Source organism: Equus przewalskii, chromosome 26, assembly GCF_037783145.1.
Source record: "Equus przewalskii isolate Varuska chromosome 26, EquPr2, whole genome shotgun sequence".
Classification (NCBI taxonomy): domain Eukaryota; kingdom Metazoa; phylum Chordata; class Mammalia; order Perissodactyla; family Equidae; genus Equus; species Equus przewalskii.
In genome coordinates this window covers 1,431,650-1,456,445 of record NC_091856.1, presented here as the reverse complement: position 1 = coordinate 1,456,445, position 24,796 = coordinate 1,431,650, and the positions used below count along the sequence as shown (strand labels likewise).

At 53.7% G+C, this 24,796-nt stretch overlaps 1 protein-coding gene across 2 annotated transcripts; it reads right to left on the bottom strand.

The window, feature by feature from the left end:
• Positions 1-4,991: 4,991 nt before the first annotated feature.
• On the bottom strand, positions 4,992-23,073 carry GLIPR2 (GLI pathogenesis related 2). Of its 2 annotated transcripts, XM_070595750.1 has the most exons (5): positions 22,924-23,073; positions 14,656-14,764; positions 14,210-14,313; positions 12,209-12,286; positions 4,992-6,528 (listed from the first exon to the last, which is right to left on the bottom strand). In XM_070595750.1, the coding sequence occupies exons 1-5, from the start codon at positions 22,934-22,936 to the stop codon at positions 6,368-6,370; spliced, it is 465 nt and encodes a 154-aa protein (XP_070451851.1). In that variant the 5' UTR covers positions 22,937-23,073; the 3' UTR covers positions 4,992-6,367. The 2 variants fall into 2 exon arrangements, with proteins under 2 accessions (XP_070451851.1, XP_070451852.1); XM_070595751.1 differs by lacking the exons at positions 12,209-12,286; positions 14,210-14,313.
• Positions 23,074-24,796: the final 1,723 nt, after the last annotated feature.

Below are 24,796 nucleotides of genomic sequence, written 5' to 3'. Positions count from 1 at the left end.
GTTATCCAAGTACCCATGGACCGATGATTGGATAAAGAAGATGCGGTATATATATATATATACACAATGGAATATTACTGAGCCAAAAAAAAGACAAAGTCATCCCATTTGCAACAACATGGAAAGACCTGGAGAGAATTTTGCTTAGTGAAATAAGCCACACTGAGAAGGACAAACACCAGATTATTTCACTCATATGTGGAATATAAACAAGCACATCGACAAAGAAAACAGTTCAGTGGTTACCAGGGGAAGGGGGGCTGGGCACAGGGGGTGAAGGGGAGTACCTATGTGGTGACAGACAAGAAATAATGAGCAACTGAAATTTCACAATGATGTAAACTGTTATGAACTCAAAAAAAAGTGACTTGCCCTATTAATAGATTAAAGGAGAATACGTACTCATTTCAGTAGATGCAGAATATTCAATATCTAATGATAAAAACTCTTAACAAACTTGGAAAAGAGGAAATCTCTGTAAAGTAAAAAACAAGTCATTGTTTATACATGATATAACTGTGTATGGAAAGTATGGAAGCATCTACAAGTAAATTATTGGACCATTCTTTACATATTCTGGATGCAAATCCTTCGCCAGATAGGTGGTTGGCAAATATTTTCTTCAATTTGTGGCTTGTCCTTTCATATTCTTAATAGCGTCTTTCCCAGAGCAAAGAGTTTTCATTTTGATGAGATAAAATTTATTAGTTTTTTTAATAGATCATGCTTTTGGTGTCAAACCTAGGCAATCTTTGCTCAACCTCAGGTCACAAAGATTTTCTCCACATTTTCTTCTGAAAATTTTGTAGTTTTACATTTTACATTTAGAGCTGTGATTCATTTTGAATGGAGAGAAGATATTTACCACATGGACAACTGATAATGGGCTCACCTTGAGAATATCTAAAGATCTCCTACAATTTTCTAAATATAAATTCAATATATAAAAATTGACTATATTTCTATAGCCTAAGTATACAAAGAGGAAATAAATTTTTTAAAGAATACTATATATATAATTCTAAAGTGTCAAGTACCTAGGAATAAATCTAACAAAAGTTGTGAGACAAAAGTTATTTACTGCTAAATAGTAAAGTATGAAACTTTAAGAGAAATTAAAGAAGACTCCCCAAAATGGAGAGATATGCCATGTCCATGAAGTTTTAAAACTAGCAGACACCATTGGAGTTCTTCCCTTGACCTGTTTTTTGTGCAGGGGTCTACCCCACCCACTAGAGCACACCGATTTAATCCAGGTCAGCCAGGACAGGCAGCCTGCCCTAGGGACTGGCCAGCCCCAACAGCAAGCCCTCAGGAAACTTGTGGGCCCCATAGGCGGGGTGCATGGGACCTCTGCAGCAGGGCGGCTGGGTCCGCTTCAGTGTGGTGGGGTAGGTGCACGGGGCAGGACTACATGGACAGGGTGTGTGGGCCTGCAGGCGGTGGGGCTTGTCAGCTGCAGCAGACTTGTGCTTCTCAAACAGCCACATAAGGGATCTGCCCCACCTTCCAACGCCTGAAATAACTGGGTGCTGAAAGGCCTGAGGCCAGCCCACCCAGCTGCAATCCTGGAAGAGCTGATAACAACTTTGCAGGTGGGAGGCCTACAGCAATTGTAAGTCCCTGAGCCTAGCAACCAGCCATGCTAGGGATCTACACACTTCACAGAAAAACTGCAGCACAAATGTGCTATCAGACCTTGCAGCCAACAGTCCTGGGGCTCCCCACAGCCAATAAAGTAACGGAAGGGACCATAGCAGCCACATGCAGCTGAGCATTACAAACAGTGAGCCAGGTAGACAGCCTAGCTTCCCTGTGCACCTGCAGCAAGAGCAACCCTGTCATAAAAGAAGGACACATGTAGCACACAGGGGACACCCCTGGAACATTTGGAACTGGTGATGAGAGGGAAGGCATCTCACGCATAAGGCTAGGTGCCATATTGTTGTTAGTGCCCTCCAGAGGATTCTGACTCCTAGCAACCCTGTGGACAGCAGAGCGGAACACTGCCTGGATTTGTGCACCATCCTCTCACCTTCCACTACATCAGACAATGTTGCTATTCACAGGGTTTTCATGGCCAAGAATTTCGGAAGTGGGTGGCCAGGTCCTTCTTCCTAGTCTGTCAGTCTGGAAGCTCCGCTGAATCCTGTCCACCATGGTGACCTTGCTGGTATTTGAAATCCGGGTGGCATAGCTTTCACCATCACAGCAACACACAGCCACAGCAGTATGACAAGCAGGTGGTGGTCTGGTTCCCTGAGCTGGAAAGGTACCCAGGCCAGGGCAGTGAGAGCCCCGAATCTTAACCACCAGACCACCAGGGTTGGCTGCCTGCTGCCATTATTTGGTTAATATTGTATCAGTTTGCCCAGAGCTGGCATTCCTGGCTGCTCGCTTCATAAATACTTGTCATTGTGTTTGGTTCTTCCTTCACGGTGGTGGGGAGTCTGGAATCCTCGGTCTCCTCTGGGCGGGCTCCCTGCGCCACCTCCTGCCACGCGGTGGGGCTGGAGAGTCACCTCCTGCCTGGAGCCCGCCGGCCGGCCGACCGACTGCTCTCAGCGCCTGCGCCCCGACCCCGGCGCAGCCCCTCCGGCGAGGAGAGCAGCGGGGGCTCCCCTTTCCCGCGGGGCTTCCACGCGCCTGCGGCCGCAGGGCAGATGCGCCAGCGCAGGTCCCCCAGCTGCGACCCCGAATTCAAATGGCAAGGCCTCTCACGATCACCACAAAACACGCCTGTGCCCACTTTACAGAGGGGAGTACTGAGCCCGAGAGGGCGTGCGCAGCCTGGGCCCCCAGGGAGCAGCAGCCTCAGCCGGAGGAGTCGCCCCTCGTGCCGGGCCAGGTGGGGTGTTCGCAGGCTAGGCCACCTCGGATCCCCGCCTCGGGCGGGCGCGGGGCCCCGAGAGTTCCTATGGTGGGCCCGTGCCAAGGAGAGGAGCAGGGCCAGGCAGGGCCCCCGCGGAGGGGGCCCCACTCGGACCCCTCTGGGGGCTCCCAGAAAGGGGCCCAACACGCAGGCCCTGGCGGCATTGGCTAGACGGTGCAGAGAGGCCCTGGGCTCGGCCCCCACCCCTGATCCTCCAGCCGGACCCTAAGCCCCACTCTTGACCCTCAAGCTGTCCTCAGTGGTCCTACTAGGAAAGTGCAGTGTCACTGAGAGCCTGGGGAATGTACACCTGCCAGCTCCTTTCCTTCCTGGATTAGTCAAGTTCTCATTGGTATTTACTGTCTTTCTCCCTCATCCTTTGATTCCAGACCTAGCCTTTCATTTGGGGATTTGGTAACTTGAAAATTATTTCAAAGCACCTACCTTTTAGCGTTGAATTTGTTCACCTTGACGCCTGACGGGCATAGGGGCACTCAGTCTCTTGAGATATCTGTCTGCAGAAGGCTAAGAACTTGTTTTCCCCGTGGGAAGAAGGTTTAACCGCAGCTGCTCCACCACAGACTGGCTGCGTGGCTTAGGTGAGTTCCTCCCCTTCTGTTCTCTCCCTGTGGGAATAATTGAGCTCTAATTGCTTCTCCAGCCCTTATCTCATGAGAGGAGGCAGCGACTTGGGCAGAGGATGAGGCCTCTTGGTGCTGATGCCAGAACCCTTCTCATTCCCATTGGCCTCCAGGCCTGCCCTTAAGAGAGGCTGGCAGACTTTACCTCCTGGAGCCTCCCTACCCAGGACTAGGGGATGGGTGGGTCAGGCCCCGCTGCTTCGCTGCTCCTTTGTCCCCACATCCTTCAGCCTTGGGGACATTTTGGTGGAGGAGGTGGCTGTGCCCTTGTTTTTGTTTTAAGCCCCAAAAGACTAGAGCAGGAAGGTCTCTCATCAGATGCTTCCATCTAGTAAGAAAGTTGGGCCTAGGGGGTGTCACGATGACCTGAAAGGATCCAGTAGACCTAACTCCATGTACCAGACCTTGTACAGCTGGACAAATTGGGGCCCAGAGAGGGGAGGGGGCTTGCTCAACTTGGAGTGCACAGAACTAGGGCTTGGAGCCGAGGTTCCTGACCCCTTTCTCTGCAATCCGGCTGCAAAGGAGAGCTGGCAATCTGGCTTGTCCTCTGCTCTTGTTGAACTTGTGGGAGTTGCCGTCTTTAAGAAATCCATTAAAGAAGTGAGAGTAGTGCCCACCTGCTCAGCCAGCGTTGTTGTCAGGCTTTTCTTTAGCCTGGAAAGTTCCCTTGGTCAGCTTTTTCCTTACTCCAGCCAACTGAGGAAACAGACTCTGGCCTAAAGAGGCTGGCTGCATGTCAGTGTCCACCACCTGGTGATGTATGTGTGTGTACCGGGTGGAGAGTGTCTCTAGGAGCCACCAGGAAGTTGACTGGTCAGAGTCCCTGTTGCTCCTGGTGGCTGCCCAGGTGTGGCCAGAAAAGGACCTCAGCCCAAGGCCTCAGCTAGGTGTATTTACCCCATCCATCCTCAGCTTCCTGCCCAGCTCAGCATTTTCTCTCATGGCGACTGCTTAGAGGAGGGACCCCCAATATTCTAACCTCCTGGAAACCATCAGTTGATATCAACTTGCTGGGAGGCCTGAAGAAAATGAGGGGCATGTTTGAATGAACACAGATTCGGCCTGGAACTAGCACTCTCAGGATCAGCCTCTCAGTGTCTGCACCTCTTCTGTCCCTCTAACTGGGTTTCTCACTTCTGTTTACGTCCAGCTCATAACTTGGCCTGCATCGAGCTTTGGCTTGCCATGGCCCAAATTCAAATTCATGGCATCCTTATTTTTTCAGTTCCACTGGTAAATTCTCTCCGTATTTCTTAGCTCAAATTCCTGATCCATGGCCCGCCCAGGAATGGGCTGCCCTTGGATCATGTGTCCACTTTAGTCCAATCAGCTGTGTGAGGGTAGGTCGTATGGTTTAAAACATAGAGAGGTTGGAGGTATTCAGAAGCTTGAATTACCTAACACAAGAACTCAGCGTTATGGATTACCTTAGTCACCAATTAAGAGTCTGGCACGAATTACATGGGAGGAAGATATCACAGAAAAGAAAGATTTTATTGTGGTTTTAGTCAATATCCCTGGGTGAAATGAAGGGCACAGCAGGCGACTGTGTTCACAGTGCAACATCCACCTTCAGGAAGCATCTCTCAAAGACTGGCCGCTCAGACTCCTGTTTTAAGCTGGCAACCCCCTAACTCCCGACCCCGCTGCCTTCCCACCGGGACACGCCATAGTTTCAGGGACACTCCGCTTGGTATCTGGGTTGGTCCCTCCCACATGGACCATGTGAAATTGTTATTCAGGGGAACTCTGTGCAGTTTGAGACAAAACACAGAACTAAATTAGTGACTCTAAGCCCCCACATGGGGTATCTCCCTGGAACATTTGGGCCTGTCACACACCCAGGGAAGAGCAGCAGCACAGCTGCAGCCACAGCTGCCAGGGCCAGGCCTGGGCTCCCGCCCTGTGTGCAGGGGGGAGGGCTGAAGCTGGAGGGCTTCCTCTGGGGCCCAGAGTGAGCTCACCCTCCCTCCTACGCTCTCTGACTTCATCTGTCCAAGGCTGCTTGGCCAAGAGCCCAGGCGTGTAAGGGGCTCCCTCCCAGAACAGGCCCCGGGCCACCTAGAAGAGGAGGGGGAGGTGTGTATTTCTGGCCTAGCCCAGCTCCTCAGAAACCAGGGGGGCATGCTGAGCTCTCAAATGCCAGAGGAGTTTCAGACAAAAGGGTGGGGGGCAAGGGGTGGCGGTGGTACTTTGCTATTTAAAGGCAGAAAAATGCGAGGAAGTAACGCTTTTTTCTCCATCTGTTCTTTGGCAATCCCATTAGAGAATTCCAGGAGGCATGCAGATGACATCAGGTCTCACAACTGAGAAATCTCAATCATTCTGTGAAATAGAGCCCCTGCCTGCCCCATGTTTCTGACAGAAGTTGCCTTTATATTTACATGTTTAAAGCCATATTTTGTGTCACATTTAAATGAGAGTTTGATTTTCTTAAATATCTACCAAAAGTAGATTACAATGCACGAAGATCACACAGAATGAACTTCACTTCTTAGCATCACAAACATGTGGAATACAAAAAGCCCAAGGATGGGTATTATAAGTAAGAAAGGTATAAAAGAAGTTTGCTTAGAAAATAACAAAAAACGTTTAAAAATTGATTTTTACCCCCAAAGTCCAAATAATTCTGGTGTAGGTAACCATTAGGGTAAAGCCTTCATATGCTTATTCCTTTGATAAGAGTGAGTTCATGCAGAACTGTATATCCAAGCGTGTGTGCAAGAGACACACGCATCACACACACAAGCACACACACCCACAGGGACAGGCACACAGCTGAGTTTTTGTTGTTCTAGGCACTTCATATCTATGTTCTTAAGTTTGCTACCGTCCCATTACATTTGACAAATTACTTCTTTGGAGGCAGGACATTTTCTTCGAAGAAGCCCTGGTTGACAACATTCCCTGCTGGGAAGTATCTGGCAACCACGAAGGAGGACCCGTCACTGGCAGATGCCTTCCCCACTCCCATCTTCTTTGTATTCTTCCACACCATGGCTGTGAAGTGTCCTGTAGGGGAACGGGGCGGGGAGGGGTGGGAGAGGGAAACAGGCTAGTTAGCAGAGCCTGGAGAAGGATGGTTAAGGGGTTCTTGAACCCCTGCACCATCTTGCCAGGCTCAGGGAAGCTTAATGCTCACAGACCCCAGTCAGAAGAAAGAAACACAAAACATGCCAACTGCCTGACTTTCTGAAGCCTCAGATCCTGTCAGTCACCCACATGGACCCTACTCACCTCACCACTTTCTGATGCCCAAAGGTTTCATGCTCTCCCACAGATCACGACAAAGCCCAGTGACCCCAATAATCAGGAGGCCACCCTACCTGGCACCTGCCTCCACCCCTCCCCACACACTGTACTCTTCAAGGTCACCAACCATCTCCATGTTCCTCCCCAGTGGTCACTTTTTGTCTTCATCTTACTCGACAGCTCAGGAACATTTAATAGCGTTGACTCCTTCCCTTTTCAAAGCACTCTTCTTTTTGGTTTCCACGATGCCGCCCTCGCTTGGCATTCCTCCCGTCTCACTGCCTCTTCCTCCTCCTCTTCTATCTCACTGGTAAATGTCTGAGGACCTGCATTTCCCCAGACTCAATTCTGGGCTCTCCTTTCTTTTCTTGCTGAACTCTTTGGGCAATTTCATCTCTCCCTGGCTCCCAAATTGATTCCTCCTGCCCGAATCTCTCCTCTGTGTTCCAGACAAGGCTACTAACTCAACATCTCCACTTGGATGACTCATAGGCATCTCCACTCTAACCCCACTCTTGATTTTGGTCCCCCCAGAGTTACTCCTCTCTCTTCTCTCCCATTTCCATGAACGGTGCCCCTACACACACTGTCCTAGGGCTTGGCCTGCATTCCTCCCTCTCTCTCATTTTCCCCACAACAATCTATCATTCAGTCCTGAAGAATCTAACTCCAAAATACATCTCAAGTCCATCTACTCCCCAAACCTTAGATGCTCAATAAATATCTGATAAGGAAAGAAAGAGACAGAGAGAAGGAGGAAGGAGAAAAATCATGATCAGAGTAGCTAAGCTTCCCACAGGGTGGTTAAGAAAGAGAGGGTAACCACTTTACACCCAGTAGGATGGATATTATTTTTAAAAAAACAAAAACGGAAAATAACAAATGTGAGGATGTGGAGAAATTGGAACCCTTGTGCAATAGTGATGGGAATGGAAAATGGTGCCACCACTGTGGAAGACAGGACGGTGGTTCCTCAAAAATTAAACATCAAATTACCATATGATCCAGTAATCCCACGTCTAGGTATATGCCCAAAGGAATTGAAAGCAGGGACTCAGATATTTGTACACTTACGTTCACAGTAGCATTATTCACAACAGCCAGAAGGGACCAAATGTCCATTGATAGATGAGTGAGTAAACAAAATGTTGTATACACACACAATGGAACATTATTCAGCCTTAAAAAGGAAGAAAATTCTGATGCATGCTACAACATGGATGAACCTTGAGGACATTATGCTAAGTGAAATAAGCCAGACACAAAAGGACAAATATTGTATGAGTCCACTTATATAGGATACCTAGAATAGTCCAATTCACAGAGACAGAAAGTAGAATAGTAGTTACTTGCGGGGGACGGGCGAGGGGGTTATTGTTTGACGCGTTCAGAGTTTCAATTTGGGATAACAAAAAAGAAGTTCATGAGATGGACGGTAGTAATAGTTGCACAACAATATGAATGCACTTAATCCCACCTGAACTGTATGCTTAAAAATGGTGAAAATGGTACATTTTATGTTAAGTACATTTTACCACAAAATGAAAGAAAGAGGAAAAGAGAGAGGCTCGCCTCCACACTCTGCCTATCCTTCAGGGAAGAGACAAAGTCACATCCCCCACTGTGTCTCATATATGGTAAGGACTGAATAAATGTTTACTCATTAAACTGTATTTTTTCCCCTACAGTTGAACTCCATTTTTATCATTTTTCAACTTAGGTATAGTTTATTTCTTTGTCTTCATCTACAAAAGATCTGAGGTTACTAAATTTTTTATGAAAATAGCCAAACATGAACCCTAAGAAATCAGCAGAGCTGATGTGATGCCATCAAGGCAAGAATGAAAAAAAACAAACCCCAAGTACAATTATGCATCTTCAGCACTTATCATTTCCCAATGAACTCTGATTTTCACCTTAGAATAAAGGAGAAACACTTCTTGCTAATTCATTCTTTTGAGTCACAGCTCCGGGCTTCTGGCAGCTTTGCCAGGTGACCCTGCTTCTACAGGCTGCCTTTTCATTAAGGCTTGAGCCCTTCTTCTTTTCATTTTTTTTTTTGGGAGGAAGATTAGCCCTGAGCTAACTGCTGCCAATCCTCTTTTTGCTGAGGAAGACTGGCCCTGAGCTAACATCCATGCCCATCTTCCTCTACTTTATATGTGGGACGCCTACCACAGCATGGCGTGCCAAGCAGTGCCATGTCCACACCCAGGATCCGAACCGGTGAACCCCGGGCTGCCGAAGCGGAACGTGCGCACTTAACCGCTGTGCCACCGGGCCGGCACCTGAGCCCTTTCTCATATTAGCCTTTTCTCTTAAGGGATCAAATGCTTTGGCCATTGACCCACCCACTCTCTCTGTTGCCTAGGCAGGGAAGAGCTGCCATTTATCCATTGGTGGCCAAGAAAATGATTACAAACACAAGGTGACTATCGGCAGCATGAATGTCTGTGGGAAGCCTTTCCAAACAGAGGAGACTCAGTCATCTTTCTTCTGGCCGGGGAGGTTTCTGTCGGCACAGAGATCACTAAGTATGGGTCTTTAAAGATGAATTAAAGGACACAACTTCCTTAGCAACCATCACATACACATTGATTTCTAACCCTATACTACTACCACAGCTTCCTTCTTTTTCTTTCTTTCCTAACAGGAGCACATCCTCTTTCCAGCTATGGACCCATACTTCCTAGAATATATCTTTGAAAAACACATTAAATAAGTTACAGTATATCGTTGCGAGGGAATAATGTGCAACAGTCAGAAGAATGAGACAGCTCTTTTTGTGTTGATGTAGAACAATCTTGCCAATCTGCTGTGTGAAGAACACAAGTATAAGACAGATCCTACATCTGACATCAGAACATAACAAATGGAGAAAGAGAACATACACACATGAATGCTGGTGTACGCTCAGAACAAGCCCAGAATGAAGCACAGGAAACTGGTTGGGCGGGAGAGTGCTGGAGGCCGGGAAAGGCCTGTATACAGCTTGCAAATTTCATGTCATGTAAAAGCATTACTTATTCAGAATCAACAAACAAACCGACTCGTTAAGGGCCGCCTGGTGGCGCAGCAGCTAAGTGTGCACATTCTGCTTCTTGGCGGCCTGGGGTTCGCTGGTTTGGATCCCAGGTGCAGACATGGCACTGCTTGGCACGCCATGCTGTGGTAGGTGTCCCATATATAAAGTAGAGGAGGATGGGCATGGATGTTAGCTCAGGGCCAGGCTTCCTCAGCAAAAAGAGGAGGATTGGCGGTAGTTAGCTCAGGGCTAATCTTCCTCAAAAAAAAAAAAAAAAAAAAAAAAACCTGACTCGTTAAAATAGAATATAACAAAGGAATTGCAAGAAACCGTTTCCCTCCACTCAGCACAGAGCACAGAACTGCGTCCTTCATCATGAGATGCTGACCTGGGGTGGGGTGGGGATAGAGTATAAGATATTTCAAAGGCCTGTTCACCTACAACGTGGACCCAGGGAATCCCTGAACGGGGCAGCAAGAAGAGCTTCGGGGGAGGCTGAGGCATGGGGGATGGGCCTGAGGATCTCTAAGGGTCTCACAAGCCCTCAGTATACCACCAGCCAAAACTGTGCTCACCTCCTAGGATCAGGCTCTGTCTGTCCCCAGGCATTGCCGACTGGCACCTGGGATGGCAGAGGGGCTAGTTGCTCTGAAGTTTTCCTCTTTACAGGTGGGAGATGTGGGGCAATGGGTGGAACAGGCGGTCAGTGACCCTGGACAGTTGGATCCCATTCCTAGCTCTGACACTTGCGAGAGTCCCACCGTGGAGCAGGGGCCATGGAAAAAGTGTCAGATCAAGGATAGAAGGTATAAAAGAAGTTTCTTCTCCTTTCTGGGTCTCAGTTTCTTCCTCTGCCAAATGGGTGGAATAAATGTCCTGTCTTCAAATGGTGCTGCGAGGCTTACGTGGCCATGGATGCGGAGGTGCTTTATAACTGTCAAGTGCTGTGCACAGATGAGCAATGCTAGTAACTTGCTCTGACACATGTCTCATTGCTCATGAATCTTGCTTATGGGAAAAGCAAATGCAGATGCTATGAAATAAAACACCCTCTGCACATGGGAGGAAGACGAGGCTCTGCGGTGCATCCTCAGTCACCGGGCGGGGCTCTTACTGCTCCCGCCCTCCCCGCTCAGATTTAACCGCCACGGGACCATCAGTTCTCACTCAGGGCCCTGACAGCAGCCTCCTCATCGTCGTGGGCCTGCTGTGCCAAGAGGTAAACGCTTCAGCAGACGCTCTGCCTCCCCCTGGTCCTGCCCACACGGCTGCAAGAACCCCTGACCAAAAGGCTGCACAGCAAACAAACCACAGGAAACGGTGACTGGTTCAGAGAACGTGTCCCTTCCTACTTCTGAAGAAGCCTCCAGGGGTGGGAGGCTAGGAGTGGCCCCACCATGGGGGGATCGGGGGAGGGCAGAGAATCCCCTTTCCAGTTTCCCAGTGCCTTCTGGTCGGAGAAACTCATGGCCCCTTCCAACCATCCTGGGCCCCAGGCGGATCCAAGTGGGGTCTGACGCAAGACAGCAGCCTGGGGCGGCCTGGGGAGGGGCAAAAGGGAGCCCTGAGCTCAGGGCAGCTGCTGGCCAAATGTTTGCTGGTCACCGTGGAGGCCTGGGGGAAAGGCTGGATGGCCCCACAGGTGGCCCTCCCAGCATCTAAGCACCAGTTCTCAGAATGGCCTGTAGAGGCCACCAGCTTGTCCCTCTCCCTCAGGGACAGGGAAAGACAGGAAGTAGACCCAAGGTCCCACGATTAATAGTGCCAGAGCTGAGACTAGATCCAGGCTTTTTGCATTCTAAGCTCTCTGAACCACCAACTAGACCATAAAGGGGAAGCCAGAATGCCTGGGAGGCCCTGAGGCGTGGGTCATGCAGGAAGGATGTGGGGGTGAGAAGGGAGGAGGGAGTTAAGACCAGGAGAAGAGTGAGCAGCTTGGCCCTTTTCCTGACGGCCCCAGGGAGCCACTGGCAGTTTACTCAGGAGAGCAACACAGGCAGAGAGCGCTTTAGTATATCCTGGCTGCTGGGGAGCAGGCTGGACGGAGCGGAGCAAGAGTAGAAGCAGGGGAGCAGCTAAGAGGCTGAGGCACCGCTTCTGGAGCAGAGACACAGCCGCCTGGAAAACCCACAGCCCCCTTAGGACACTCGCCAGTTATCTGAAGGACTCTGAGCTGGGGGGCAGGAACCAGCAGCTTGTGTGCTTAGATGGACGGGTGTGTGTGTGTGTGTGTGTGTGTGTGTGTTGGGGGAAAGAGAGTTTTTCCTCTTGGGCAAAATCAAGCCAGAAAAGTATGGAAGGAGTAAAACAGGAAGGAAATGATTGCTTTTCAGAGGGTTAGTTCCTCTCCGAGGTTAGACGCCCCAACTGCAGCCCCACCCAGGGCCAGGCCCCTGCTGTGACCCCGTCACTCACCAGTCCCGGAGGTGAAGCCAGGCTGCTGGAAGTTGTAGTTCTTGATTTCACTGTACCATCTATCAGCGACCTCCTTTCCTGTGTGGAAGAGACACTGTTTAAACTCAACAGCAAAGTCAACCCACTCGATTCCTTCCACCTTCTCCCATGAACCCCGAACCTCCCATCGCACAACTGGACGTCTGAAGAAACACCAACGAGCTGAAACAGGGACTCCTGCCCAACAGCGTATCCAGCTTGGAGAGAGGTCCTTGTCGGGGGTTGGGAAGAGCCCTGGTCTGGGGTCAGGGGACCTGCATCTGTGTCCCCGCCCTGCCACTAAATCGCTGTGTAATCCTGGGCAAGGCCTTCCTCTCGCTGGGCCGCTGTACAAGACGGGTGAACGCAACGTACTCCAAGGGCTTCTGATGATGCTCTGAGCTTCCGGGAGACTCTGGCCTATCCCACCCCAAGTCGGGCGCCTGAAAATATCCACAGGAGGAAAGGCAATCCGGCTGGTGGGCCAGGGTCTCCACTGCAGGCAGAAGGGTCCTCACCTGGAGCATCCACTGGCCCAGCAGGTGTTGACAGGAGAAAACCCACAGCATCTCCCCGGGAGCTGCTGATCTCAGGGCCAGAGCCAGGAGCCTCTGACCTCAGGGCGAAAGTCTGCAACCTCAGCGTGTGCACATTGTCCCCTGGGGCTCTTGTTAAATGCAGATTCTGCCTTCAGCAGGTCTAGAGTGGAGCCTATGAGTCTGCCTTTCTAACAAGCTCCCAGATGCTGCTGCTGGTCCGTGGACCACACCTTGAGTAGCAAGGCCTCAGAGAACAGTGGCTACACACTGGCATCACCTGGGCAGCATTTCAATTACTGATGCCTGGGGCCTGCCACAGACTAAGTGTATCAGTGTCTCTGGAGGAGGGACCCAGGCATTGATATTTTTCAAAAGCTCCACAAAAGATCCTGATGTGCAGCCAGTGTGGGGAACACTGCCTTAGAAACCGCCTCCCCAGTCTTCTTCTGTAGAGAGGGAGAAACTGGGGCCAGAGAGGGGAGGACCGGCTCCAGGTTCCACAGGGAGCCAGCGCAAGGCTGGGATGGAACCATGGCTCATGCAAGCTTCTTCCCATCCCTCTCCCCTCTCCTGGGCCCACTCAGGCCCACGGCCTCGCCCTGGGGAGGGGGCTGCAGGCTGCAGGCTCCTGCCTGCCTCGGGAGCATGCGCACACCTCGCCTGAGGGCTGCCGCGCTGGGGAAACCCAGAGGGCCCTCGCCCCAGGAACTCCCAGGAATGTGCGCCGGCCCGGAGGGAGGACTCACTCTCCCGCTGGGATTGGAGAAAGCTTCCGAGAGCAATGCAGCTGTCTCCAGCATTTTTCCTGAAAAGCCACAACAGCCCTGTCAGGGCCAGGAAGCTCAAGAAAGTTTGGTCAGTGTGGTGGGATCAGCATTCCAGGCTGCAACCCTGGATGGTGGAGTTATCTTCCCCATTATTTTTTTTCTAACATGGACAAAGCTTTATTGTGCTTTTTCTGATGATAAATGTTAAGAGACCAGCACTGAGGGGGGGGAGGGAGGGAGGGAGGGAGGGAGGGAGGGATGAAGGAGGGAAGGAAGGAGGGACATTGTGAAGGAAGGAAAATTTTTCTGTAGCTGGGGCTACTTCAGCGCCCACAGGGTGAGGCTGAGCCTCTGCGTAGAAACCGTCAGTCCCCCACCCCCTCTCCTCAGCTGAGAGCTCTTCCGAAAGTGGGGGCTGGGCAGCCTGACTCATCTCTGTGTCCCGGGCGCCCAGCACAGGCCTGGCCCTGAGCCAGCCACCAGAGGCCTTGTGGAGAAGCGCAGTCAGGCCCTGGGAGCACGGGAACGCTGGGCTTCCTTTCTCTTTCTGGGCCTGTGGCTGAGCCTCGGCAGCACCATGGCTACACCACGAGGGCGCTGAGGCCAGGAGGGGCCTGATGCCCGGTGTCCTCCGCTCAGCTCGGGCAGACAGGAGGGGAGCCGGGGAAGCGACCCACCTGTCTGATCATAGGATGCCCATGCCAGGTTCTCTCCACACTGGCCCCGGCTGGACTCCGGGCTGTGCTTGAGGATCCTCGTGCTGGCCAGGGCCTCCGAATACCTGCCGGAGGCCACGGAGCTTCTCAGAGCCGGCATGGCCCCAGGAAGCCCCAAAGTGTGAACCCTCCACTGTGGGGCTGGGCTTCCTTCCCGGCCTGGGCTCCCCGAGGCCATCAGGAGCATCGCATCAGCATCTCTTCTGAGCCCCAACAGCCCCAGTTTACAGAGGAGCAAACTGAGGGTCCAAGGAACAAAGGGACCCGCCTCGGTAAGCCGCAGAGTATTATTTAAGCCTGGCTTATCTGCCCCCAAAAGCCACGTCCCTCCAGCCCCCAGGGCCCCTCCGTGACTGCAGCCGCAGCACTGCGAGGGCCTGAGGCGCCCCAGGGCCTCGGGCACTCACTGCTGAGCCTCCCGGTTGAGCTTCTTGCAGAGCTTCAGCGGGGGCACGCCATGCTGCCGCCGGTACTCGTTGTGGGCCTTCAGGACCTCGTCATTAAACTGCTTGGAAGCTGCAATGATTTCAAAGCGGAGAACGTCTCAGGACAGAGAAAAGACCCACCAGAAGGATGACAGCAGGCTTCAAAGGGACGCCCAGCTCACAACCCAGGCCCCAAGGACAGGCTGCTGCTCGCCTTCAGCACCCCAGCCAGAGGGGCCACCGTGACGCCCTGCTCCCCACCTTTGCCCATCCTGTCTCCATCCCTGGTGGCACCCTCTGCATCTCTGCACGGCCACACCCCATGGATTACGCTGGGCTGCATGGGCCACTTCAGGGATGTGGGTCTTTATCCAAGGCAATGGAAGCCACTGAATGGGAGCAGGGGAGTGAGCTGATGGGGTCTGTGCTTCTGAAAGACCCTCTGACTGCTGAGTGGAGGACAGGCTGGAGGTGCAGAGCAGATGCTGGGGGGCTGGACACCTCAGACTGGACCTATGGTGTGTCGGGGGGACTGCAAAGGGCTAGAGGTGGGAGCCCAGAGACAACAAGCCTGGCTGAGGTGGAGAGGTGCCCACACTGGTCTGGAGAAACCAAGAAGACAGAGGCACAGATGCAGAAAAGAGGACCAGGGCCGGGCAGCCCTTTCACCCCAGAGGCTGCAGTGACCCAGAAAGGAGGCTCCTTCCCCTGCCTCCGCCAGATCCTCTAGGGCTCCTGAGCCTTCACGCCAAATCCCACTGGGCCTCTGAGGGAGCTCGAGGGGAAGCCCAGGGCTGGCCCTCAAGGGGCTTTGGGCCCGATGCAGGCCCAGCAGAGGGGAGGGCTCCTGCAGCTCCGGCCAGCCATGCTCCAGCTGTCCAAGGGCATTCCGATAAATTGAGGAGGGAGCAGCACTGACCTAGAGGACTCTGGGACCCTGCGGGGAGGGCCAATGAGGTCCAGTCACAGTAATATGGGGGGCACAGGGATGTGGCAGGGCGGTGTGGGACTGAATGCCAGGATCTGAGAGCTTTGGGCTGACAGGCAGAGATGGGAGACGCTGTGAACACAGGTGCGGAGGTGAACACCCTGGCGAGGTAACTGGGCACAAGGCGGAGGACCGAGCCACAACCTGAAGCCGTCAGGTCTTTGTGGCCAAGAGACAGGCCTTGTTGGTACAGAGACAAGGATTTCAGGTGTACTGGAGGGAGGAGGAAAGGGAAGGTACTGTTTAACGGCTACAGAGTTTCAGATTTACAAGATGGAAAGTTCTGGAGATCCGTTTCACGACAATGTGAATATACTTAACATTACTGAACTGTAGAGTTAAAAATGGTTAAGACGGTACATTTTATGTCATGTGTTTTTACCACAATAATAAAAAAGGGATTTTGGGTTTGGCATGTTAATGTGGTGTTTGGGATAACGAGGTCACAGAGGCCTCTAAAGAATCTCAGGTGGAAGTGGCGGGAGCCATAGTGACTCCTGGGAACCAGAGAAGCGACTCACTGAGGCATGCTAAGGAGTCAGGTGGCCTAGGGGCCAGAAACCCAGGAGCTCCTAGGTGATGCGTGCTTGCCCTGCACGAGCCAGGGTCCCACTGGGATGCTTCCCCCAGCCCACCCCCACCTCATGTGAGAGTCAGTGACAATCTAAGTGTGTTCAGAGGTGGTGACGATGTGGAGAAGGGGCTGGAAATGGGGTCTGATAAGGAACAGTTGCAAGTACTGGGTATGCTCCTCCTGGAGAAGGTCAGACTTTGGGAGACATAGGGGAGGCCCCTGATGAATTCTGGGACCACAACAGGGCAAAGCTCAGACTGGTGGGTGGGAAGGGCAGGATGGCAGATTCCAGCTCAGCCTAAGAAAGAGCTTTCTCTCCATCAAAGCTTTCTGAAGACTGCAAGCGCTATCTCACGAGGTAGTGAGCTCTCCAGCACTGGGGGAATACGAGCAGGTGACTCATCTCAGAAGGATTCAGGCACTGGAGGCCCAGTCAGATGACCTTCAAGCCCCTCCAATCCTGAGATCCCGTAAGGTCCCTCAAGGTGGCGGTGGGAGGAGACAAGATGAACAGCTGGCCCGGGACTTCTAGGAGCTCAGGCTTCTCTAAGGAGACAGAGTGATCGAGATGCGTGTGTGGACGCACAGGGCAGGGCTGGGTGCACCCAGGCAGGTGGTGGAGGGTCCCCATCCGAGTGACACGCGTGGCCAGGCCCATCTGAATGTCCCTCCCAGCTCCCATCTCCCAGGCAGGCCATGGAGGGACCCCACGGGAGACGCATGGGACTGAGTGGCATGGGCAATGGGAACCACATGTGTCTGGGGGAAGGCTCCCTGGAGGAGGTGTTCCTGGATCAGGAGGCATGAAGTGAGGAGGCAAAGGACACTGACAGGGTCAGGGTGGATGGGATCTGGGTATCCCAGGGCTGTGGGGAGGAGGTGGAGATAGGGTAGTGGGGGTAGCTAAGGCGAAGCCAGTTTAGAGGCAGGCCTGAGTGTCGGGGTCAGGTTGCACTGGACCTCACAGTGCTGTGGGCCTTGCAGTCCCCTTGGCAGAGAGGGACCTAAAAGGCTGCTAGAAACTAGGTCACTGCATTCCCAGAATGTGGGAAGTAAAGAGAAACAAAAGTGAAAGTTCCTGTGGCCAACCTAAGCTCAGAAGACAAACTGGTCACGGTCCCCAACAGGGCCAGCTCCCAGGAAGTTCCCAACAGGGTTCCAGGAAGGGGTCAGGAGGACTCCGGTGATCTGGAGAGGAGCTCTCTCTCCCCACCCCCGCTGGGAGGCAGGGGGCCCCAACCGAGCCACACTCAGGCTGGCCCGGGAGTCCCCTCCCCCCAGGGCAGCCACTGCCAGCCCAGATGGCTCCTCAGCCTCAGGGAGGCAAGATATCACTGGTGACCACACCCAGCAAGAGGCACACACCCTCCTGGAGAGAAACCCAAGAATACAGATAAACATCAGGAAAAAAAGTCAAAATCCACCCATCCCCACATTAGGCAGGGAGAGGCTCTCGCCACCCCACAGTGGGGGAAGGTAGGAGTGGTGTCCTCATTTTGTAGGAGGGTAAACTGAGGCTCAGAGAGGTCATACAGCCTCAGGGGGTCAGCCCAGAATGAGGGAGATCTTTCTTCTGCTTGCTGGCCAATCATTTCCAGGGGCTGGGCCTGTGCACAATCTTAATTACTTCTCACCACCTTTTGTGACAGCTTCCACTACTGCACCCATTTTTTGGATGAGGAAACTGAGGATCAAGAAGGGAAGTAACCTGCCCACATCCACTCAACTGGTCCAGGGGTAGGCCCCTCAGGAGGAAGACCCCGTCCTTAACCCCACACCACCCCCAAGGGTCATGAGACAAAGGACACCACCAAGAAGAGACAGAGGGGTCACCGGACCTGGGAGGAGGGTGAGGCCCAGCAAGGTTGGCAGCTGCCTTCAGATCTCTGAGGGGAAAGAAGAGGAGGAAGGAAGAGGAGAAAGGACTAAGATTCCTCGTGAGCCTCCTCCGCGCCAAGCCCGCTATGGACAGACCTGCCTGAGGGGCCCCAGAGGAAACTCAGGGGCTGTGGGGCAGAAGTGAGAGGCAGCAGATTAGAGGTTTAAGATTAGAGCTGCCGGAAGGTGGCAGGCGTTCCTGGGCATGGCTCCCTGCGCTACGAGAAGGCAGCGCGGGCTCTGCGGGGGAGACCCCAGGCAGCTTAGGTGGCGCTGAACTTAAAGGCCATTTGGGGCGGGGCTTTCAACTGCTGAGGGGCTCTTTCTTCCCTGCCACCCCCCAGCTTTGGCTGGGACAGGCTCCGCCGTCAGCATCCATCCTCTTCTGAGGCCTCCCAGAGCCCAGCCTGACTCACTTCTCTCCCCTCCAGACTCCCCACCAAGAAGCCCAGGACATCAGGGGCCAGGGCAGGAACTGTGGGCAGGCCCCTTCTGTGCCTTGGCAAGAGGCTGGAAAGCGACCTGGTCCCACCTTGGGGCACAGCTGTTTTTGCCAGTTTTTCAGAAAGGAAGAATAAAAAGTTGCCAAAAAAAAAAAACCCAGAGCGAGCTCCAGATGAGCAGCCCCTGCTCGTTCAGCCTGGGCTGCGGGAGGTTCCAGAGGAGAAGCCCAGCCCTGCCTCCTCCTGGCCGGCGATCCTGGGAATTCAAAGGATCCATCTTTAAATGCTTCAGAACAGTTCTGGAACACAGTGAACAGTTACGAAATGTCCACTATAATCATCATCGTCACTACAGGGTGGAGACCCTTTAGCCTCTGGCCTTAGGAGAAAGTGCCCTGTCAGACCCCCCACCCCAATTTAACGGGGGCAGGGCTGCGGGTATTTAAGTTGGTCTTTGATGACATCTTTTCGCACCTCTGAGCTGGATTATTTGCTGAGTGAAGGAGTGTGAGAACAAATGAACGAGGTTCTCCCACCTGCACTGGGGAGGCACTAGGACAGACACCTTCTCATTACAGATGAGGACACTTGGGTCTTTGGGAGGACATGTGAATTGCCCAAGGTCACGTTAGAGCCAGATCTAAGAATGTCCCTCCCTTCACCCCTCGCCTCCCCAAATCTCAGACGCTTTCCACTTTCCACACATCTTCCTCTCCCTAAGCAAGAAGGACAGTCAATGAAGAGTCGCTCAATTGCTTACAGGAACAAGGGTGTCCCAGGGAATTTGCCCCAGGCTGCCCCTTGCAGACAGACAGGAGTTGATGAAGACAGAAGGAGCCAGGGCAGGGAGGTACTTGTTCCGACCAGCAGAGAGGCTGTCCATTCTCCAGCCCTGCCTGCTGCTCCACTAGGCCTGCGACAGCGCTGGGCCACACCCGGCCTCTCTGGGCCGGCTTCCGCTTCTGCGTGCGAAGGAATAATGGCATCTGTGGTTTTCCAAATACCTTCACAGCAGGGAAACCCTTTCTTTGAACTTTTCTTTTTTTCAATAAAATCAACAGATGAAAATGGAACTGCTGACCTGACCCAGCCCACGCCACCTCCCCCTGCAGAGGTGTGAGGGTCCCACTCAGCAGAAAGTGCCTGGGCTAGCTGGTCCCTAAAGGCCCTTCTGCTCTGATATCCCCTGATGCTGGGACATACGGCAAGGGGGACACTAAGATTCTCAGGGGAGTCCAGGCTGAGAAGCAGGCGGGGAGCGGGTGGCAAGTGGTTGGTGTGGTAGCGGGGAGTACACACAGCTGGGAAGCCAGAGAGCTGTGTGCCAATCCCAGCTGGTCCACTCACTGGTCAGTGTCAGCTTGGCAAGGCACCCAACCTCTCTCGGTCTATAAAATGGAGAAACGCCTTGCAGGACTGCTGCAAAAGTTGGTAACATATATCAAATACGTAGCTCCAAGTCCGGCGCACAGCAGGAGCTGAATAATTGGTGGTCGCTGTCACTGAGGACTAGAGGCTTTCACTGAGCCCAAGGCCATTGCCCTTCACTGCCCCATGACACCTGCTGCAAACTGAAGCCCTAAGGGAAATCAGGGCTAGGACAGGACCTGGGAGTCTCTGAACACGGGGCAAGAGTCTTCTGGAATTTAAGCTGTGTCAGTTGTGTGACACTTTTTCAGCAATGCCCATGATCCACAGCAGCTCTGGAGTATATGTGAGGTTAAAGGTTAAAAAGAGACTGTCTCCTATGCAGTGATGAGGAAACTGAGGCCCAGAAAAGGCAGGGACTGGCGTCTCCGATGGTCTTTATGGAACTACATAGAGCCCTGGGTGGCTACACGTGTGTGGGTGCTCCCCGCCCTGCGGTGCAGACAACCTCAGGCTGGTGGCCTGGAACTTCAAGATGGGGCCTGGGTCACCCAGAATAGTCACTTTTTCTTGGGGACCCTTAGGGGAGCCAGACACTGTCCTGGGGGCTCACACTCTTTGGGGAAGACAAATAAAATGCATGTGGCTAGGAGGGAGATAGGCCTTGGCCAGCAAGTGGAAAGTCCCCGGGTATGGGGGGCTGGGGAGCACCTGCCTGAACCAGCTTTAAATCTGCTTTCTGCCACTGTCCCCCTCCTCTCAAACTTGCCCCACTCTGCATCTTCAGTCCAAGAAAGCATCACCACCATCCTGCATCCAGACTCACACCACTGACCCTTCCCTCTCATTCACAATAAGTTGGTCACAAAGTCTGCTCAAGGCTACCATCTCGAAATCCATCCTCTCTAGTCCCTCAGATGCCTCTGTCATCTCTTGCCTGAGTCACAGCAGCAGCCTTCCTATGACCCCCCCACCTTTACCCTCTCCCCATCTGATCCACCCTCCTCCCTGGCACAGCTCTGGTCCTGCCACTTTCAGATCGATGCCTTTCAATGGCACCCCAGGTACCATGGATAAAGTCGCAATTTCCAAGGCCCTCTAGGATCTGAACGCCTCCTCCAGGAGCCTTCCGTGGGCCCCCTGCAGAGATCTCTCCCTCCCCTGAGCTCTACCACTCTTCACTTGCACCGTCTGGGGGCTTGGACCACTTTTCACCTCTTCCTGGAGCCACGTGGTGCCTTTCTGTCCCCTCAGTCGGCTTAACGATTTATTTCACCATCAGATGCACGATTCTGAGGCCAGGGGCCACGCCCTCCACAGCCCTGGTCCACAGCTTGGTACAGAGCTGACAAATGGAGGAATGAAGGAAGAAAGGGAGGGAGGGAAGGAAGGAGGGAGGAAGGGATGGATGGATAGACGGATGAACAGAGAGAAGGATGAGAACACAGCTGAGTACTGGCAGTTCTGGAAAACTGTTTCTTAGGGAACTAGAAACAACTGATTAAAATGTAACTTTAGAGAATTTGTGGATGTTCCCCTAACATACAGAGAAAGGAGCTGGTTTCTCGAAATGCTCTCTCACACCTGCCATGCTCTTGCCCCACCACCAGCCTTCATCCAGTTCTTTAACTACATGACTCCTTACATCACCCTTCCATACTGCAAAGGACCCTGGATCATATGGGCCACCCTCACTGTACATGAGAGGAAGCTGAGGCAGAGAGACAGAACAAGCCTTGCTCAAAATCACACAGCAAGTCATTAGCAAAGCCAGTGCTGAAAGCCAGACCTATGACTACAGATAAGGTAGGTTGGGACCAGTGTCAGGGAAAGCCACATACTCGCAACACTGGTGACTCATGAGACCAGATCTTGGAGGACAGATTCAAGAAGGGACCCAGCCTCGTCCACCTGAGGCTGACAACCGCAACCTCCCCTGAAGCAGGACTTCCGGACTCTGCTCTGCAGCTGCTCTTTAAGCCTCCTGTGAGGCAGGAATTACGCTGAGATAGATAGGGCCCTGGACGTCAGGAGTGAGGTGAGTATGGGAAACAGGTCTACGGTTGGGTAGCGTCCCAAGCTGACCGCTGGGCGGGCTGCCACAAAGAAGACACCAGGTGGGCCGGTCCCTCTCGAGGGAGGGGAAAGCAGCGGGGGACTCCCAGGTCAGGAGCTGAGCCTGTAAGGACCGGGAGGATTTTCAATCTAAGGAGCGGGGGGCGATGAGCCCTGGGAAATGGAAGCCAGCAGAAGGCACCAGTGTGCCAGCCGCAGGACAGCTGAATGGAGGAGGAAGCAAAGTAGGACCACCAACTCTCAGGGGGGCCCCAGGAGGAGCTAAGGAGTGTGTACTCTTTCACCTGTAGACAGTGGATGGAAGGCGTTAGAAAGTGACAGGAGGGAATCTGCATTCACCGTGACACCCACAGTGCTGAGGATGGGCGGGGAGAGGCAAGAGAGAACGTGGAAGCGGAGTCTGTACCCGGTGGAGCCTGACTGAGCCTGGCACACAGCCTGGCACAAAGGGGGCGCTCAGGGGAGGAGGGAGAAGGACAGAAGAAAAGGATGCTCAGAGCTGTCCCTAGGAGGGTTAGTTGGGGCAAGCTGCTTTGCAGCCAGAGATGCTGTCACAGTTTGGTAGCTTTTTCCAACTCTAACTCTGTTCTCCTGAAACAAAGCAAAAGCCACGCCTTGGCGGGACGCTGAGCGCTCACCCCTCAGCGCCGGGAAGCCCTCCCTGACGCAATCTCTGGCCCGCAGACAGGGGGACCCTCCCTCGGTCTCGCCTTCCCTCCCTCTCTCCCGGCCGCCTGCGGCCACCCGGCTTCCTGGCTGCCCCGGAAACTGCCCGCGCCTCGCCTCCGGGCGCCTCGCCCGCGCGCCCCCAGCCCGCACCCGGGGGTCCCGCGGCGCCGCCGGAGCCCTGTCCCCGCGCGGAGGCGCCGCCGCGTGCCCCGGGCTCCCGCGCCCGCCCGCCCGCCCGCCGGCCCGGGGCTCACCTGACTTGCCCATGGCCCGCTCGCGCGCTCCTGCCGCCGCTGCTCCCGCCGCGCCGCGCTCCCCGGTCGTCCCCACGACGCCCGCGAGCCGAGGAGGAGCCGGCGGCCGCAGCCCCTCCCCCGGCGCCGCCCGGCCCCCGCCTTATAAGGCCGCGGCCGCTGCAGGCGGAGGCGCCCGGGGCCACGCCGCCGGCTGCCTGGAGGAGGCGCCCGGGGCCCCGCGCGCCTCCCCGCCCTCCTCCGGAGGACTTGCCCCGCGAAGGGACCCCAGCGACTGCCCAGGGCTCCCGGGTGCGGGCGGGGAACCGGGACCTCCCGGATCTCCGCCCCTAGCGGTCCCCTCTCGGGACGCGGATGGCCGGGGGAGGCGAGGGGTGCATAGGGAAGCCCGCGCCTGCCGCTCGGTTCCCGGTAACTCAGCGGCTGACGCGCTGCGAGGACCGCGGAGCTCACTGTCGCCGCGCGAGGGACGATTCCGGCTGGTGTCACCAGTGGTCGGTGTTCTCCCGGCCTCGGCCTGACGCAAAGCACCTCAGGCCCCGAGTGTGCCTTTTCCTCTCCCCAGCGGCCCCGGGCTCTGAAGGGAATCTGCGTCCTCTGCCCAGGCCACACTCTCTGGTGCGAGGCCGGCTGGAGCTGGGCTCTCCCTCCGCTCCCGCGGGCCGCCCGGGGAGGCTCCTGGCGCCCCGTCCTGACCTGTCTGCTTGCCCCTCACTGCCTGTCACACCAAGCTAAACCCCCGCCTCCGGAGTATGGCCCCAGACCTGTCTCCTCAACTCCCTGCTTCATCCCATGCTCCAGCCGAACTAGACTTCTTGAGGTTTCCCAAACGTGTTCTGAGATGCCCCACCTCCTTGCCTTTGCTCAGGCTGTTCCCTCAGCCTGGGGTGCTGGCCCTTCTCTTCCCTTCAAGTCCTCCCCATCCCTCAGGGCCTAGGAGTCCTTTCAACTCCAGAGGTCCTACCTTTCCCGACCTTGGGGGCAGCGGTCAGTGCCACCTGGCACTGGCAAGACTTGGTCCCAGCCGTGGCCCCACCCGTGTGAGAAGAGCCCTTGCATGAAGGGGTAGCAGGACTCCTGTGTGGGCCTGCCCAGGGGAACTCCTGACTGCCGAAGGGGCTCAGGAAACCCTCATGGAAGGAAGCAAATTTTAAAACCTTTCAATAAATGTGGACTGAAGGAACCGACTTGCTGATTATAAAGGTAGAATTTGCAATACCAAGGGCTTCAAAAGTCCAGCAGGGCAACAGCAGGGCTGGGCACTGCCCTTTCTACTCCCTCCATGTCAGACAAGTCCTTTCAGACTGTGCCAGAGTGCCCTGAGAACTTAACTGCTGAGCCACTGGGCTGGCCCCAAATATTCAGACCTAAAGTAAACTGTGAAAAATTCCTGAAAGTAGAAACTGTTCAGTCAAATTTTCTGAACATAATATAACAGAACTAAAACTTAGTAACTAAAGGTTAACTGAAAAATTGTGACCCACTTAAAAAATCGTTGAAAATCCCAAGTAGAGCACTGAAGGGGAAAATCAAAGCAGATGCTTAGAGATGGGTGACAATTAGAACACGCGGTCAAGAGCACGGGCCAGGGATTTGAAGTCTTGGGGCCCCAGTCCCAGTGCTGGCGCTGCTGCTCCCTGACTGGGATTCCAGTCATGGGCTTGAAATGAAGGTGGTAAGACCTATCTTAGGAGGTTTTTATTTCTAGATTAAATGAGACGATAATTAAAAAATATTGTTTAAACATCACTTACTTTTGTATGTAGAATATTTTGCAGTCACAATTTAGATATGTAAAGAGGTGACTATTTCTCTGTATAGATCAAGCTCAAATTCTGCTGATGGTAGAAAACTTGTGCATTGAAGAAAACTC